General features: G+C 40.2%; 1 protein-coding gene across 1 annotated transcript in view; it reads right to left on the bottom strand.

Moving 5' to 3' along the window:
• Positions 1–19,689, bottom strand: part of RBMS3 (RNA binding motif, single stranded interacting protein 3) — a 452,729-nt gene that overhangs the window by 138,370 nt on the left and 294,670 nt on the right. The window contains exon 5 of the mRNA XM_009324176.1: positions 7,491–7,648. Within this exon, the coding sequence (XP_009322451.1) occupies positions 7,491–7,648 (158 nt within the window). The remainder of the gene's footprint in view (positions 1–7,490; positions 7,649–19,689) is intronic.

A 19,689-nucleotide genomic window follows, 5' to 3' on the forward strand; every position in this document is an offset into this window, starting at 1 on the left:
CTGGTGAGGCCGCACCTCGAATACTGTGTTCAGTTTTGGGCCCCTCACTACAAGAAGGACGTTGAGGTGTTAGAGCGTGTCCAGAGAAGGGCAACGAAGCTGGTGAGGGGTCTGGAGCACAAGTCTGATGAGGAGCAGCTGAGGGAACTGGGGTTGTTTAGCCTGGAGAAAAGGAGGCTCAGGGGAGACCTGAGAGGAGGTTGTAGCGAGGTGGGTGTTGGTCTCTTCTCCCAACTAACAAGCCATAGGACAAGAGGAAATGGCCTCAAGTTGCACCAGGGAAGGTTTAGATTGGACATGCGGAAAAATTTCTTCACCGAAAGGGTTGTCAGGCATTGGAAGAGGCTGCCCAGGGAAGTGGTTGAGTCCCCATCCCTGGAGGTATTTAAAAGACGTGTAGGTGTGGTGCTTAGGGACATGGTGTAGTGGTGGACTTGGCAGTGCTAGGTTAACGGTTGGACCTGATGATTTTAAAGGCCTTTTCCAACCTAAACGATTCTATGATTCTATGATACTACATAATGATCAGATAAACCAAAGAAACTAACAAATCTATGAGAATTTATTTTCACCTGTGTCTACATATCTCCAGGTTCTGGAAACCAAGCTGTAAAGTTCCCAAATACAATATGAGTAACTAGACTGCCTATATTCTATCCAATTGGAAAGGAAGTGAATTCAAAAAATCTGAAAAGGAAGACTGTTTTTATGGTTTTTTTTTCTATCCATAGTTTGCAAATTTAAGATATTTCAATATGGTTAGTAAAAGAACAAAAAAATTGGGGGTGCTTAAGCAAGTATCACAACCAAATAATTTGATGTTCACGTCTTGCTATTAAATATTTATTTTAGATCGTTTAAAAAATGTATATTACTCTCTCTACAGACCATAGTGGCTCCAAAGTAGTCATTATGTGTTGTTATAAGTAATAGGGAACATTTACCATGAAAAAAGGAAAAGGAATTTTTTAAAAATAAAGCTCTTACACATGCTTATTATAAAGATTGATGCAGTGTCAAGAAACAACTTAATAAAATTTATATACAAGGAATAACATGATGATTACATAATTATTACATGAGAAATACTCAGTACCATGTAATTACCAGTTAGTGGTAAAATGTGGGTTTGGTTTACATATACCCGTAGTCACTTTGCTTAATAATAATAATGTAAGTGAGAATCAGGACTATATTTTTTTATCTCCAGAGTAAATATTTAAAGATTAAATTGCTATTACCACATTTATATTATGATCAGCATACGAATATTGTTGTTTTCTTGTATCTATAAGAGCGGGAATAATAAATCTTGGGGGGCAATGCTTCCTGACTATTTAAGGCATTTTGCAAAGATGGAAGTAGGTAGGTAGTAGCAATATTATACAGCAGAGGAGTCCAAAGAACTGAGGCAATAGAATACACACCAGAGTTGTGACAAGAACCAGATAAATTTGAAAGAGAAATTAGGCAGGAACATTTAATTGCAAGGAAGATGATCCACTAGCACACATTAGATAGAAAAGAGGTGGCTTTTTTTTTTTTCTGGTTGATGTCTTCAAGTCACTTCTGAAAGATGCATTTTAAAAGACAAGTATTATCTCAATATTAGGTAACTGGGAGTACTTCAACTGCCCGTGATATAGAAGAGGTCATGGAAAATTATCTTCAGGTCTTAAATACTCTAAAGCTACAAGATAGGTTTGATTAGTATGAGGTTTCTTAGCACCTCCTTATGTTCTACTCTTCATCCTTCTATGGCAACATGCTCACTGATTTCTTTAATTTATTTTGCTAATTTAATTCCAGGCATTCTAAGACCCTGATATGGCTGCAACCTGTGATTTTTCTTCTCTCTTGTATCGTAAGTACTTAGGTATCGTAAGTCCCCAACTTTTCAGCTGGTAAGAGATAGCTTCAAGATGTTTGTTCTTTTTGGTTTGAATGCCTTTTATGCTGGAAAAACTGTTCCCTTTGTCATTTACAGCCTAGGAAGAGATATTAATTTTGACAAGTTCTCCTCATCGCTCATAAATTGTATCTTTTCCCAACATGTCTTGCCTGTATATTCATCGTGTTCAGTCCTGTTTGCATGAACAACAGGAGGTTGTTTACTGTCTTAGATGAATATACAAAATCTGCAGAAACCGCTCCAGTGAGGACAGGATAGGCTCCTCTTCTCTGGGGATATGGTCCATACTATACCTCGCAGCATGACCCATTATGCTAAGATGACTGTTTTGAGCTGCCCGAGCGAGTATCTTTGCACAGAGCTACAGTGCTCTCCATAGACAAACCTTTTTGTTTCAGAAGAAATCCAATACAACTAAATGACACCTACGTTATCCTGAAAAACCCTGAAAGATGCACAGCTTCCTCTGAGGAAAAGAACATACAAATTAAGGCTTGGCTCTCTCATTTTGCTTCAGTGGAAACTGGAGCACATCCATGTCTACTGAAATCCATACAAAACTTCTATAAACAGAATAACGATCCTGCGGGGGCTCAAAATCTTGTTTCCCATTTTCTGTTGCTCCCTTTCAGTTGCCGAGTTGAATACTGTTTCCAAAGACTAAATTTAAGACATATAAAACACAGACAAGCAGGAGATAAGTTTCATAAAAAACATATGCAGGCAGAGAAAAACATCCCATTGGAAGCTCCTCCAGAAGAAGAAGGTAGGGAAAAGACAAGGATGAAGCCCAAACTCCCAACAACAAAATGGGTAAATGCCCCACTACAGAACCCCAGCTCTGTCACAAAGGGATGGAAGTATCTCCTCACTCTATCCTTTTGCTCTGAGATGACAGAGACAGCTAATTGAGAATCTCTTGACTTTGGTTGTTTGCTGGGAACAGCACCATAACATTCTTCTATGACAGTTTTTTGTTGAACAAATTTTCTCATGTTATTGGAAAAGAATAGTATGAACACACAGTCATTTCCACCTAGACCCAGGCTGATTTATGCTACTGTCTTCACAGTCTCAGGTTAAGTATTATACTGGTGCCCGCCAGCAGTGCAATACTTGACTGTCTGACTGTCAGCATTTCCATCATAAATTTCTGTTTTCAGAGGCTTATGACTTTGTTGTAAAATGTCGCTCGGGGGGTGAATCTTGCAAGGTCGTTTTAAGTTACAAGACAGCAAACAAAATAAAAAAGTTAGTGGTTTCTAACTCTCCCTTTGCACTTTATCATTTAAAAGGACCTATAAAACGCTTGCTCCGCTGTTCAGCTGAGTGTGGTACGTGTATGTACGGTATTATTAATATTACTATCTCTATAGGGAGGATACTTAAATAATACTTGAATGGTATTTTACTGCGGGGTTATAAAACGCAATTTTTATTTCATTGATTCAGTGGTATCAGTAAGTCTCTCCCCAAGGTACATCCCAATGCCTCCTTGCCCCCTTTTCCATGGCCCAAGGAGTTCTTCAATTAAACTCACAGTACCTCGGGCTTGCATTATGAAAATTGCTCAGCCAAATTATCTGATGCCTCCTAACTTTCCTTGTTCCTCCCTCTTCACCTTTAAGGGCTTCATATACATTTTCATGTTATGGAGTCCCATTGATATTTGTGCCGGGATCCTGCCCCACTTGTCCCTCTCTGGAGTTTGCTTCTCTCCCTGAAAGTGCAGCTCCATGCCTGGCAATTTTCCTAGGGATGTACTGAGTCTACCAAAATTTGGTCCAGGTTGCAACACCAGATGGAAATGTGAGGGTCTCGGAGATACATTCTCCCATAGACCTCCCCAGCACTCTGCAGTGATGCTGTGAGCCTCTTCCAGGGTGGCCTTTCAATGGAAATTTATCACCACAGGCATTAGAATATTTTACAGATATCACACAAAGTCTTTGGGGCATGTTTGGGATTTCCAGTTTCATCTGAGATATCCAATTATAAAGCAATTTCCTGTGCAAGATGCAGGATGTGACAGATCATTCTTCTGACTGAAAGTAGGAATGATCCTCATAATATCTAAGCCTGCACTACTGTCCCAGATGATGGATTTGTTCAAGCTAAATTTATAGCACCTTTTCAACTGCCTTCAATTAAACCCTTGAATAGGGAAGAACAAAGCATTTCCCCTCTTCATGAATGCATCCTTAAACTGCCTGGATGTTCTCTATTCCCTGGTGCTGCTGCTGACACTTCTCTGCCTCCAAAGTAGCATCATCACTGATCCTCAGAAATCTCCTCTGAATGTTCCCCCTTTCATTTAGCAAAACAGCACCGCTGCTTTGGCTCCACTTTGATTGTGTTACTTCTTTATCTTCTCCCACCTCAACATCTGGAACTCACCCTTTATGGGCCTGTGGAAAGCCAGGTCTTCCACAGCACATACAGTTGCCTCTTCGTAAGTGTCAACACATCTTCTGGATGAAGTTAAATACTTCCCTCCATGCTCTCACTACCTTCTCCTATCTGGTAATTCCAGCCTCCATCAAAGATCTTCTCACTTATTCACTACCTCTGATCTGCTTTTTACTCTCACCAAGAACATTAGTAATGTCCTGTTTACAAAACTCAAGTCATAAGAGACCAGCTTTAAAATTGTATCTCGAAAAAAGTCTTCAAATCCAGTTTCTGTGGCTTTTTTTCCCTTGCTTTTTTTTTTGAGGATGAGGGACTATGCTTTTGTTCTAAGCTCTGAGGAATCCACTTACACTTTTTAAATGAAAGATCAGACGCCGCAGTCATTAGATGACTCTCAGCAACAGGGATTTAAGAGAAACACCTACAGTTTTAAGTCTTGTGACGAAATCCTGTGTGAGGGCAACACTGCGTCATTCCCTCTTTCGACATGCAATCTTGTGACAGACTGAACTCAAAGCTTCTCATCCACACCGCCTCCTTTTTCCAATTCCTTACTTCCAGTAAGCATTTCTTCCCCCTCCTCCTCCTAATTTCTCTCTCTGCTATATGATAGGCTGTGTTTAGTCCCAGCTTCTGCTCGCCGGTGTCAGCAGAAAACCACGCTGCCAAATGACAACAGCAACACAAGCCCTGCAGAATGCCAGCTCCCACAGAGAGCCTGCAGCCAGGTAGCACCAGCTTTGAAGTACAAAGCACGGGCAAGGGGCGAGGCAGAGGTGGGTGTCCAGAGGTTACGGCAATTCCCTTTCAACTGGACAGACTTCTGTAGAGCCACAGTTGGAGTCTAAAGCTTCCCTTCTCCGGCCCCTTGCTCATAACTCTCCTCCCCAAAATCTTCCCTGGGGCGTACCTAGGCACAGTTGGGTTCAAGCCACAGTGAAATGCTCTGGAAAGCTTCAGGAAAATCTGTTCAGTTGCTTCTGAGGGATGCAAAAGAGAGGAAATACTTTCACAGTTTAAAAAAGAGAGCTAGCTTTGTACGTGCATACTTAAAAGAGGCTGAACTCTAATGTGGCCAGACATTACTCAGATAATTTTGATCCAAGAACATCTGAAGTTACCCGGGTTATAAATGATTAAGTAGCCACCTGCAGTACAGTGAAACTGCTAATCATACCCATTTAGGAGAAAAATCTGACAATAGCTGTCTACCATAAGTCTTTACTTCCGATTGCTTTTTGAATATACTTATTTTGAGATTGACTATTCGCATAATTGGGCAGAATCAAAAAGTGATTTTTAATCATCATAGCACTTAATTAATAACTTTGAAACATCAAATTTCAAAATTGCTTTATGCTGCATCATTTTAGTGCATGCAAAGTTAACTTCTCCTGTGCTTCTGTGGCTCGGTTAAGAGCTATGCTGAACAGCATGGGGCATTTCCACAAGTAGGCAAGATATACTGTGATCAAAGGTACCAGGTCAGAAGGTATAATAGCCAGGATCACCACACGGGTTGCTGATGTGAACTTCTGAAATCTTATCTGGACTGAAATACAACTGCCATCCCCTAGCTGGACTGTATTTATACCCACTCAGCGTGTGCTTACACTATAGGTAAACTAGAACAAAACCTTCACGACTGCAAGTAAAGCTAAACAAATTCATCTATTTGGATTGACATGCAGGAAAAAGATACCAAATAGCACTTTAGTACAAAAAGAAGGTCAGGTGGTCAGGTAATTAAAGCTTGTATTGATAATTCTGCAACGACAAGAGTCAGCATTCCACTACAGTTCTAAATTTCTGGATTAACTCTGGCCTCATTCAAATCAATGGGAGATCTGCTGTGTACTTTGATGGAGCAAAGGTTTTACCCCTCTGTCGTTTGTATGGTGAATTACACAACCTTCAAGTTAGATCACTAAAGGTTTCTTGAAATATGTTACATAATTAAATACATTTCCACAAACAAAGTTAATTTTTTAAAATGCAAGTTTATCCATGAGTTACACTAATCTGTATTTAGTGAGCTAGAAAAATTCATGTTTTTATCTGCAAGAATGCGTAAGGAACAGTGTGTCATCTTTCAGCATAAATGTTTTGCCTTTTTCCATTTGAATTCAGACAATATTATCTTAACATTCTCCATGCATGATGATCTTTCACATCAAGGACAAAGGTAACGCTACAATGTCACTTATCTTGCAAGCTACCTTTTTATCATACAGTACCCCATTTCACTCAGTGGTGTTATGACAACTAACAGAAGTGCCACGATATACCAAGATATGGTGTATTTCAAAGAAATTCGCAAGATGACTAAGTCGTTTCGCCTCCTCTACAAAGGACAATGTTATGAATATTCTGTAGAAACAATGATTTGGGATTTTTTTCCTTTTCCTTTGAAGCAGAAGGCTGATTTACAGCACAATTGCAAATTTCTCTTCTTACTTGCTTTTTCAATACCTTTCTATATATAGCTCTCTATTCATCGGCTTTTCAAAAGAAAACTATTTGATTTAAGAATGTTTCAAGCTGAAGAGAATCTATGTAAATATTCCCTGAGAGTAAACATGGAAACTTGTCTATCTGTACTGACAATGAACTACATGGTAATAATATGTTGCCCATTCTGTCTAAAATATCTGACTACTCCGACAGGGCTTGTTATATGCAAATATTTCTTCTTAAGCTTTTAATATTTCAATATTTCTTCTTGAGTTCCCTGCAGCTTTCAAGGAAGCCACACTTCTTCAGTTATAGTTCCTCCCCTTTGCTCTTCCAACTGCTAAATTTACTTTTTCCTGTTGCAAAATCTTTGCTAAACATTTAAACGGTTTCTTCACCAAGTGTGTGCTTTTGGCTGTAGGACATTTATTATTATCCAAGCTTGAGACTGCATGGAGAGCTCACTATTCCTAGCGATTTTTATTTACACATACATACATACATACAATTAACTACTTTTCAGAGCAATGAAATGAACATCCTTCTGCACTGGTATTCTTCAGCTCGGTGGAAAGAACAGACACACAATCTGATAAAGGTGCTGCTTGGCATTTTCCATAGCTATGAGGCTTCAGAGTTACGGAATCGACAGCATTTGCAAAGGACCAAAGCCAAAAAATGCGCACGAATCAAAAAAGAGTAAAGGTTTCACCTGGCAAAGCCGACTCCTCTGCTGACTCCATTAGCATCTCTTAATATTCTGGTGGAAATGACGTGTCCAAAGGGTTTCAGCATATTCTCCAGTTCCTGCTCATCCATGGAAACGGGTAAATTTGAGATGTATAGATTTGTGGGATCTTGCTCTTGTTGCTATGACAAAACAAGAGAAATATCCTCAGTTAGGCTTAGCACAATAGAATAGCTTGGCTACTCAAAATAGGACCAAGCCAAGAATTTATAGCTGCATTAGAAGAAAAGCTGGGCAATCTGTTCACGACAACAACATATTTGCCAAATTTCTGCAAACTCTCACGCATGTACTTAATTCTGTGCGTGACTGCTCTTACTGAACTCAGCGACACTACTCGTTTGTAGAAAATTACTCTCATGCACAAGTGGTCTCGGGTTTGTGTCCTAATTTAGCAAACAGATTGTGAAGAAAACATGATTTCCACAAATGTGCTCACTGTTAACATAAATAAAGACATGTTTCATGTCTAAAACATGCTCAACACATGTTTTAAGCAGATGTGCTTTCCAGCCTGCAGACTTCCCATTCAACCTGTTCATCATGAGCAAGGTTGGTTCAAAACACAGAACACTTTCCATAGTATCTTTTCTTTATTTTCCCCATCAGAAATGTCTTGGATGATAATGTGCAACAAGAGCTAACTGGGTGGGGGGAGTTCTGCAGTTCAATCTAAGGTCCTGGTCAGATAGGTCACATATTTATTCTCAGACTGAATTAAAATATCTTATAAAATAAAGCTTGCAGTATGAATAATTGAGAAACAAATTTGAAGACAGCTTTCTCGTTCTATTTCAGATTTTTAGGCTAAGCTTTCCATTTTGGCAACCATTCCAATTTCTATTCTTGCTTGCTGAACTACTGCAAAGAAACATGAAAGAGGCATAGATGCCGTACATAAAGTAAGTGTATTAAAGCAGTAAATAAAAATCTTGTCTACAGACAACCAGCTCTTGATTACATTAAATCAATTTAGTTAAGCCCTTGCAAATTTTCATGGCTCTGGTTCCATTTTCATTGATATGAGCTTTACATAATATCTGATCACCTGTCAGTACAAGCCTGATTGGGATCAGGCATGACTACATAATTTTAGCTAATGCTTAATAACCAAAAATGTAAGATACAATCTTTACGCTGTGCAGTAAGCCAGACAATACCTTACCTGACAAAGTCTTCTGAGACAGATTTTTGATTCTTTTTCATTACACATTTTAATGGGCAGAATTAATTTGTACTTGTTCAACACTGAGATTTATATGACAGCAGTATTATCTTTTTTTGCTATGAGGTGTCCTAAAACCAGATTAATAATCTTGCAGCAGCACCACAACCTTACGCTGAAGAAATTACACGCAGTCCTGCAGCCATCTGCCCTGGTTTAACTAAACTAGTTTCAAATTACACTCCATTAAAATCAGTGCAGATGAGTCTCGTCAAACACAAAGAAACACATGTCTTATTTCTAGAAGATGTATGAAGACAGGACAGAACCAAGATGTCTGCTCCATCACTGCCTTGCACATTCAAGGCCTCGAAAATGGAAGCAGAAATCATTTCAAGCTGTGATTCACACACCCCATCTTTACAGGGACAAGAATGACTAAACAAAGTCTAGCTTAGCTAAATACCAGAATCAGAAGCCAAAGAAAGTTTTCAGCTTCCCTTACCCCAGGCTGAAGGGAAATTTTGGCCCTCTTGGATGAGAAGAAAAGCTGCAAATGGATACCCCAAAGGGTCCAAAATCAGGAGGTGTCTAATACTGTTTTACTGCATAATTTGGATTCTGACCTAAGAGCTGTGAACCCTTGCCTTTGGATGTACTGCTTATTGCTCATTGCATTCTAGCTTTGCATCTCCAGACCCATTACCCCACAAAACAACACATTACCATGCAGGTTGAATTCCCTGTTATTTTACAAAACAGAAATAAAAGAACAAAGTCGGCCCATTTTCAAGCTGCTGTCCATAAAAGTATACCCAGTTTATTACCACACCTTACAGTAAGGGGCAGAGGAGAGGAAAACCACACACACACACAAACAGCGACTTACTGCAAATTGAACTGAAGTTACAAACCCCAAATCTAGAAAAACATTCTTTCCCTTTCCAGTCATCTTTCCCCACAGTCATCTTCCTTTCTCTCACTTCAATTTACATTCACACAGATCCGAAGGCGAGTTCCTCTCCAATAACCAAAAGATATTAGTGAGGGGTCAGAACTGGTACAGCATTGACAATGCGAGGAAAATCATGCAAACAGTCCTGGAGGGAAGGTGGGCAAGAAAAGGGAGGAAGATGGGCTTCAGATCACACTATTCGCTTTGGGAAAAACAAACAAACAAAACCCAAAACATTTTCTTTCTCTCTTATTTTTTCCCACATTTTCCCCCTTTTCTGTGTGCAAACTTTAAGTATTATTGCTTGTTACTTTTTTCTTCCCCACACAGGCCACAGAAAAAAAGGAAAGATAGAGGAGATTAGGAAGCATCTTCATTGTTACTAAGTACTTTGAAAATGTGAGCAATGGAGGCAGTTAAAGCAGGGGCATTATGGAAGCAAATCAAAGTGGAAAGGTTTGCAATTCCAATAGGCACAGTTTTTCAGAAATAATCACATCGTTATGCAAACCTCTACTCATTGATTGGTTAAGGACTTTGATTAATCAACCAATCGGTTGACTGACATCCCTTGTCGATATTTAGAAAAAACCCTAACAGTCTTATGCAGATGAGATCCCCATAGCCAAAGGACAGACTAATATGAAAAAAGCAGAGTTATGCATCAGTAACTGCACAACAGCCCTTGCTTTCACTGAAGCAATTCAGTCCCGCAGAATATTAAAATGAGAACTTTTCTTTTGACTACTCAGTTTTCAAGCTCCGGCAAACAAATAAAATAAATAAGAACCACTGCCAACGTGTCTCACTTCTGGAATAGGAACACATAAACCTTTTAACTGTGTTAGAGATTAAATGCCGTTGTTTTAAATATCCGTGGAAAGTTTAGCTACACTCTGAGAATGAATGAAAGACTAGCAGGCCATAGTCACTCTCTCACAAGGATTTACCGAGCCTATCTTTTATTAACATGATAAACAAGAGCTGCAAGCAGAGAGAGACAGATGAGGCCACTCATGCTACCCCCACAACGCAACAGTGTTTTCTATGAAAGGAAAAAAATTGCATGTTATTTTTCCTTACTATACAACTATAACATTTAGAGAAATACCCTTTTCCTTTACAGAGAAATATCACCCCACAGAAGCCATATCTCACACCACAAACTGAAGCAAGATGAAATGCCTTCCCAGTGACAAAGCCTGGAGCTGAGCAGGCTTTACAGGAGAGGTGCGGAGCAGGGCTGCCCTGCCACCGCGCAGCCAGACCCCACAGCCACCTACCCTCACAAACCCCCCTTTCTCAGCCTTGGCCCCTGCCCCCAGCATCTGGCACCCGCGCTGCTCGTGCTCTTTTTCAGTTGTGCAGAGATCCCCTCTGCAGTGTGGAGGTGCTGACACATGCTCCTCATTTTGTCCAAGCCTTTTCATCCCCGGTTTCCCAAGCTCCTGCGTGATGTACTCGCTTCCCTAGCCCCAGTGTAACTGCCGAGCTTTTCAGTTTGAAAGGCAGGCGTCCTACTGTTCAAAATGTGCCTGTTTGTTGACGAGATAAGCCTAACCAGAACTGTAAGTCCAAGCACCCCACAAACTACTAGCCTTTCATAATCTCAACTAGTTGATGGTCAGGTTTCTGCCTTCAGTGAAGGATCACATCCCAAGCCTCCAAGAATGGTGGCGACTGTGGTGTCTGGATCCACACAGTGTGGCCCAGGCCCGCTCTGGTTCATTTTATTCTTTCTATGGCTTTTCACTAGGCGTTAAAAAATGCTACTTACCACCTTGGGATGCTAAAATCCCATTTATTATTGTGTCCGGTCCCAAACTGACCAGTCATCAGAGAGCTGAAAGTCATTCATGTGACACTCACGGTCACTTCAGAACCGCGTTTTCCTCTTATGCCCCTGATATTTCGGACAGGACCAGAAGGGGACGGGCAGCAGAAAGCCACACGCTCCCCGCAAACACCTCCAACAGCACCATGCCTTGGATGCCCCACAGCTGCCAACTTAGAGCCACCGCAGCAGGGCCACCAGCCAAGCAGAGCCCCCACTGCCACCTGGGCTTTGCAGTACCTGTCCCGCTTTCCCCCTCCAGGCCACACCAGAGACACCAGGCTCGTCCCGCGCTGCAGGGGAATGACACGCCTGTTGACACAGTCTTCCCAAAGCACAGCAGCCTCTCAGGTTTGATCCCCCACGTGTGAGAAGGGCCCCCCAGGGGGACCAGGGCTGGCCGCTGCAGCCGGCTGCCATCCCAGGGGCTCGGAGGAGGAGGGGGCTGCCGGGAGCGGCGGAGGGCTAGCTGCAGTGCAGCGGCACGGCTCCTCTGTCTTTCCCAGACCCTGTGTGCCAAACGCAGCTAATTAATGGGTGCAAGACCAGGTCAAGTTGCTGCTTCTTGAAGGGAAGGCAGCTGTGGAGCCTGCTGTGTGTGCCAGCTGCAAAAGCATCATGCTCAAGGCATGCAAACTTGCAAGCGCAGTCTCAAGGCACCGTCAAAAGCCTGCTCCTGGCCATCCTTGCTGAAGTTCATTTTACCCAAGATCTCCCATTTCATAGCCCAAGGAGGGTCACATTTTCTTGCACCACAGCCCCAGAGAAACAGGGCTGAACTCATCCAGTCAGCCCCAACCCTCCGAAATCCTGACACAGCCTCACACCCTAGACTCAGCTCATTCTGGGGTCCTGGTGTGTGCCAGTCTGCGTGGATACACCGAGTACCACAGAATGGACCAACAACAACAAAAAAGAAATTAAGCCAATTGAAGCACCTCTCCAGACAAGTGCAGGGCTTTTTGCAACTCTCTTTGCTCCCACCCCAGGCTGTTCCACCATCGCTGTAGCCCAAATACCTCAGTTGCTCTGGCCTGTGGTCTCCAGGGGCATTACTGTATGCATACATTGTAGTTAGGCCATTCTGGTGTATGTGATAGACACTCCCAAACTGGCCAAAACCACAGCTAGGAAGGTTTAAAATTGTGAATACTGCAAACTAACAATAGGTCAAAACCAACTTTGCCATTAGCTCAGAGCATTTCCAGCATTCAGCAGCAGGCGTCCTGCTGCAAGGCTCTGGAGTTCAGCAGTCAGGAGCAGTTGTACCGGGCAAACAGCCAGAAATTTTGTCACTGCCTTTTAGCAAGAACTGGGCCAGTCACTCAGCTCCCAAAGCCTGTGCCAAGAAGGCAGAAGAAGTTTATAATGCAGAGGATTTGAAACGCACTACACAAACAGCATTTGAAATGGATAAAACCCAGCGGAGGGCGTGCTGCAACTCAAAGTTTGCTGTTTGCTTTGCTGGACCCTCCCAGCCATTCTTGAAAGAAAGGACAACGCTCAGATGGGATTTTCCCTCCCATCTTGAGATAATCTTTGGAAGCAATGCATGAAAAGCTGAAAGAACAATTCCTGGTGGTGCGAGAAGAGGCCGAGCCTCTTTACGTAGTACATTTAGTAATGCATTCTTTAAAGACACATGTGTAGGGAGGGGCAGGCAGTTTTTGGCTACGTTATTCTTTCCCAAAAGGAACTCAAACCTCCTGTAATCTTAGTCGGGCTGGAAACCGTGTGTGTTTGGTTTATTTGGGAACCCTATGTACTAATTCTTTTTATTCAACCTAAATTATTTCTCCTTAGAGCAGCTTGCTCTAGGAAGCTAAGCACTGACTGTTAGTTCAAACGATTCCTTTTTCCATCTTCCAAATTTATTCTGGGAATATAACTTCGTATGTGGATCAAGATGAGATTCTGAACTCCTCTTTTTAAAGATATAATCAATATTTATATTAATAGATCATACGCTTTTCTTATCTTTAATAAATTGAGGCTTCATCATATTAACATTGACACGGGTCAATATCACAGCTCACCTTTAGAAGCATGGTCAGGTCTTTCTGAACACTTTAGACGCAGGCTCAAATGATCCTCAGTATTTTCCCAAAACTAGTTCTTCTCTGCCTACTGGCCACTGCCCAGATCTTCAGGCTATGTATGTAACTTCTTCCCTCCTTTAAAGATCTGAGTTGAACTTCTGTCTCCCCTTAACATAAAAATAGTTACACTCTTTATGGAAAAAGCCGTCTATGTGGAACCATTTATATGAAACCAGATCATTTATATGGAAACATTTATATGCCATTTCAGAAATTTTCCAGTGTTTGCTCAGTATTTTGAAAACTGTAGTTGTACGGTAGCATCAGTCTGATCTTCAGTTTATTAGATTATTTCTAAACTGGATTCTATACAAGCCACTGAGCTTAAATGAAATTTAGAGGAAGCATGTAATACTTTCTCTCAGTAGATTCACATTCAATATCTTTTCTTGTTGTTTTATTATTTAATATTTACTTTTTTAGTACTGCAGATCATGAAAACTTTCCAGGACATCTGAAATAGACATTGATTTGAAAGCTGATTTGATACGCATTTGATTGGATTCACACACAAAAAATCTAAATTAAAGGATTTTTTTCCCCACAGTTTTCTATTGTTTCCCCATTTATTCCTGCTATTTTTTCACATTAGAGTTAATGTGGCATATTTTTGCACATACAGGAAAGATGCCTGGTTTTCAGACAGAGTAACCTACTGAATTTATAAATCAGGTGTTTAACTACAGATCTAATAGCTAATGTCAGCAAATAACATTTGGAGAGGTTCTCTCTTCGCTGACCTATCCAAGCATGGCAGGATGCTCCTAACTTACTAAGCACAGTTAGATAGGATGAATATGGGCTTGTGGTGTGAAAGTTAAAAGAAAGTCACCCCAAACTCCACCACCTCCTGGTATCAGAGAAGCAATGGCAGGAAACCCTTTTCCTCCTTCTCAGCGGAGGTGCGAGGGAGGGGTTCTAGGCAGTGGTTGGGGACTGGGATCTTGCCCACGTACGTCCACATGGCGCCTGCAAATCAATGAAGATACACTGATTTGAATTAAGTGATAGTAGCCCTGTTTTCAAAGATTTTTCACATTATGTTTTCTTTTATAAAAAGAAGGAACAAAAAACCAAACCAACCCACATGAAACACTTACTGCAGCAATGGTCCAGGCCATATATAGCCTTTCAGAATTGCTAACGACATATTTTGAGCCATCATTGCAGTAACACAAGGTGAACAGGATGAATCAAGTGCAGCTGCCAGGGTTTCCTTTGACTTTTTACCGGCTTATTTGCTTCCCTTTGTGTGGGCACAGTTTTAACGGTGCAGACAGCTAAATCAATGGCCAGTTAACTATTGATCCCTGGCTGGTTTCACTGTCTCATTGAGCAGCACACCAAAAGGCTTACAAGACTGTACAGAAAGCCTAAACTTTACATGGATTTTATTAGTGCACTAAGTACTGATAATCCAACAGATACAGTGGAAAGAAACTGGTAAAAGTGATGCTGGCCGCCTTGTCAAGAGTCCTTCCAGAGCTCTTTGCAGCAAGTACTGCCACAAACACTAGCTATCTCATCAACCAAGACTGTGTCTAAACCCTGAAGGTTTCGCAGGGAAAGTACTGCAGAGCAGAAGACATTGGGGTATTCAAAGAAGCTTATTTTGTCTTAGGTACCTTCAAAAGAATCTGTGTGTTGTTTGATGGCCTTTCAAAGACTCCAATATGTCAAGATTTAACATCCTGAGATGTTAAATCTCTCTTTCACCCTGATACATCTACTTCATGGTAGTCACTGTACCTTTTTAGACTGAGTGCTGACTACATGTTTCATAAATTCTCTTTCTTCTGTACTCAACCCTACCCAACTTTTACACTATGACAGTTCAAAATTTATTAGCAACGTGGTTCTTCCACAGCGCTGCAGGAGATTCGGCCTCAGCATAATTATGCAACTATTGTACAGCAATAATTAAGCCCAATCCATCAAAATTATAAATATATCTAAAACTAAACCTGCACCATGCATTTTCTGTATAAGCCTGATTGTCAACAAGTCATGTCAAAGGCCTGTTAACAATGACAAGGACACTTTCTGAAAAGACACAAGGGGTTCTGCACATGAACACAGAAAACACTTTTAAGTGCTATTTTGAAGAAAAGCATTTTCCCAATGATTTTCAAAAGTATTTTATTGTTACTTACATAAGTAAATTTAAGTAATTCTGAGCTTTATAATGAACCAAGAAAAGAACTCCTGCCATCAGAAATCCTTTGCCTGGGATCATCTATCTAATGAGAAGAGAGAGATGTGACTCAGGCACCCAGCTTTACTCTGCCATCACTGAAACACTCTTTGCAGTTACTTCTTAAACAAGGCACAGACTAAAATTTGTTCTACCAAATTTTTTCGAAAAATTGCAGACAAGCAAATTCCTAAAAACCATGACCTATGAAGAGAAAAAGAACAAAAGTATTGTAGGAAATTATTTGTCACAAAAACCTGTATCAGCTCCACAGTGAAGTATTATTTGTAAGTACTGTTTTAATTAAAACCATGAACTTTTTAAAAAGAGTTCACAGTTTATATATGCCCAGCATTTCTTCTCACTGTGCAAACTATCAGAGTGCTGTGCCGTGCTGTGTAAGCTGGACTCAGCTTTCTTTTAATTAAGTTTGTTCATGGACAGCACAGCATTTACTAAAGCTAAATATTGCTGGAACCGAATTGTTATTGGTCTGTCCAGCACAGAGCTGCTGCAGAACCTTCCATCATGCATTTCATCTGCCAATGGTGATTTGATTTGCCCTTCGTCTTGTGTGGCAAATATGGACTTGAGTCACTATCGTCACTGCCTTCAGAGCATTGTAAAAGATACATGGTACCTCCTTTTATTTCCACAAAATACTATCATAACCAGAACTACCACAGACTGATATAAAAACCTATTTTTCATACTTCTGCTGTTACAAAGTAAGATTTTTAGAACTTCTTAGTTTTCCTAGAAACAAATTTCCACAGTTTCCAATTTGCACAGTGCACGGCAGCCAAAAAGGCAGCTCAGCCTCTGCAAAAATCATTGTGTCACTCTAGCTTTGAAGGTGTTCAGTTGCCTCCGTATTCTCTTTCATACTGTTTCAACGACCGCTTTGCTATTTATATTGCTGTTAAGTAAGAATCAATTAATCACCTCAGATTACCTGAAGCCTGTCTATAAAAATTTCTGAAAATGCTACATAATCTGCTAGCCATGAACCCTAAATTAGAAACTCACTGATGACCTCTGGAAGCAAAAGGCTGATTTGTCAGATGAGCTGCAATCTAAGTCGAACACCTTACCTATTTATTTTGATTTGTCACCAGCTGTGTCCTAGTGAACTTAAGACACAGTGTCGTATTGCATGTTAGACAATATTGCATCAGGTATGTTTATTTGCTTTATACTATACTGGGTTAATGACATGCTGATTGATGTATATTTTCCACGATTTTCTTACCAATATTTAGACAGGAGTCAAGTCCTTTGCCCCTTCACGGAGTCAACGAATCTTGCAATTTAACTCCTACTATTCACATTCTCACTGAATTGTGTTTTACATGATACTGTCCCACAGAAAGGGTGCATTTGTATGTGTGCATGTATATACTTACACAAACAGAGAAGGAAGAGGTCACAAAAGAGATTATTTGCTTTATGGAGGACATAGCATGAAATCAGGCTGCAGTATAAACTTTCCATTATCAGTAATGGAGGAAAGAAAACTAATTTGAGCTAAACTGCTGTATGCACTATATCAATAAAATTAAATTAACAGCTTAACTTAAAGTGCTCTTAAAAAAAATCTTAGAAATATGCACAAAAACCACCCCATTACCATGGATTCTTGTGATTATTTGGCATTTTGAAAAACATGATACACACAAATAGTAAATATTCAGTAGCACTGCTTACTTCAGTTCTCTAAAAAAGATCTGCAGTGTCAGCGACACTAATTAATTGAAATGCAATTTTTTAATATGTAAAATGTTCAGTGCAAAGATGTCCAATCGTAATAATATCTAAAAAAGAAAATGACAATTATTTTTGCTCTACTTAAAAATCATAATACTCCCAAACACCTAACAGAAACACAAAGAGTTTCAAGATGGAACTCAGACAATATAAAACTCTTTCAAGAATTCTACAGTTCAGTTTGCATAAGCTGAAATCTGGAAAGTTACGACAACAGATCCTGAAAAGCTGGATTTGTGTACAAAGCAATGGGGATTCTAGAGTAAATGGTTAAAAATATTACAGACTTTCTAGATCTCGCTTTTTTAGTCTACCTTTGTCAAAGTGGCAACTCTCAAGCCATGGTCTGGTGACTCCTGGAGCTGACTGGGCTGTGCTACTTTCTTACCTCAAAGTTTCAAGCAGAATGTCTCTGTTCTCATGACAGTAACACTGGACCAAAACCACTACAAATGGTAACGGAAATAAACTGTTTTCTCCCTAGTCTATCTCAGGATAAAATAATACCACTCGCTCAGTGCAGACAGAATCTGGCATTGTAGAGGACAAACTTGGGTTCCTCAGACTGTAGATTTAAAGCATTTAGATCAACCTATGGATTAACCCTTCCTATGTACTTTGTGGAGACTGTGTCAGCTGTTAGAGCAGAGGTTGCATGTTGCTCCCCAAACTCAGAAAAGGAAGCGATGGGACTTTCTAAATAACAGGAGTGTGGCAAAGGGGATCTGTCTGATCTTCCAGTGGCCATAGGATGTCATAATGAAGCAGCAGAGGCACAAGTTACAGATGTTTTCATGCACCCGTAACCCGTACTTGGCCAGGGTGGCTTCAGGACTTTCTGTCCACTATTTCTAGTAGCTGTTCTCCCTAAGGATAGAGTATTTACTCTGTCATGGCCTGATTCTTCCCTAACTGAAATCTACAGCAAAATTTTCATTGGTGTCACTTGGCAGTATCAGGATCTGTGCTTGGAAAATGTTTTCAAAACTACATTCAGATTAATAAAGATGCAAAAAACCAGGTGGATGTGTCTCTTCTGATGATTATCATGCATTTATTGTTTGCCTTTAATATTTCCTTTCAAAGCTGCCAGCAAAATGAAGACAACATAGATCTGAAATGCTACATATGCACACGGGGTTAAATTATTATCAATATTGCATCTATCTGTAGATCAATAGGAACTTACATGTTTCTCTTCAGAAGCTTCTCTAGGTTGGAGCTATGTCAGGGAACTCAGATTTCTTCATGTAAAATTCAAAGCCTTAGCATTTAACTGTCTACACTTGCACTGGAAAAGGAGTAGCTATTAACGGTAGTAAATTATCAGCATTGGGAAAGCATTAGAAGCTTTAAGAGGACTTTTTGGGACAGTATAATGCTTTTTAATATTTGACCTATTGACCCAAAGGCGAATTCAAGCAGCACACAGATCCCACGTGATTGCTTGTGAAGAAAACTGAACGCTTTTCTTTTGTCATGTTTTATGTTACTTCCTATAAATCATAAATGAAGTCAGAATTTTCTTGTCTAGGAATTCCTGTTGGGATAAAGGTTGAGGTCTACTTAGCCTGAGTCCATACAAACTGCTAAAGAACAGTTATTCATCTTGATGCACATGCCAGAAATGCAAACCTACTAGTCCTTGAGGATGCATCAATTTTCAGGGAGTCTGGATTCTTTTAACTACTACAGAAATTTAAGAAAAAATCTATATAGATACTGCTTAAGGAAAATAAAATCCACCATAAAACACAGCCTTGACAGTTTTATTTTGAGAAAACTGTATTTAACACAGACAAAAATACCGTTCCCATTTAAGATCAGGCACAACTCACAAAACATACACTGCAGAAATATTTATACTTTTCCTAAATGCATCAGATATAAAAAGGCAACCAAGTCATGTTTCAAATGTGACAAGTGATGGTTATCACTCAGAAGCACGACAGACACAGCAATACCACATTTTCCCTGTGTGTGGAATTCCCGGTGCTGAGTCAGCAAGTCCCAGCGGAGGGTTAGCAAAAAGGCCTTGAAATACTCAATTTCCACCCTCACAGATGAAAATGAGGAAATATTATTAGTAAATTAAGAAACTGAAATTTTTCTTTATTTAGAAAATAAGATATTAAAATAGAACAAAAAG

This window comes from Pygoscelis adeliae, unplaced genomic scaffold (genome assembly GCF_000699105.1).
Source record: "Pygoscelis adeliae isolate BGI_AS28 unplaced genomic scaffold, ASM69910v1 Scaffold25, whole genome shotgun sequence".
Lineage (NCBI taxonomy): Eukaryota > Metazoa > Chordata > Aves > Sphenisciformes > Spheniscidae > Pygoscelis > Pygoscelis adeliae.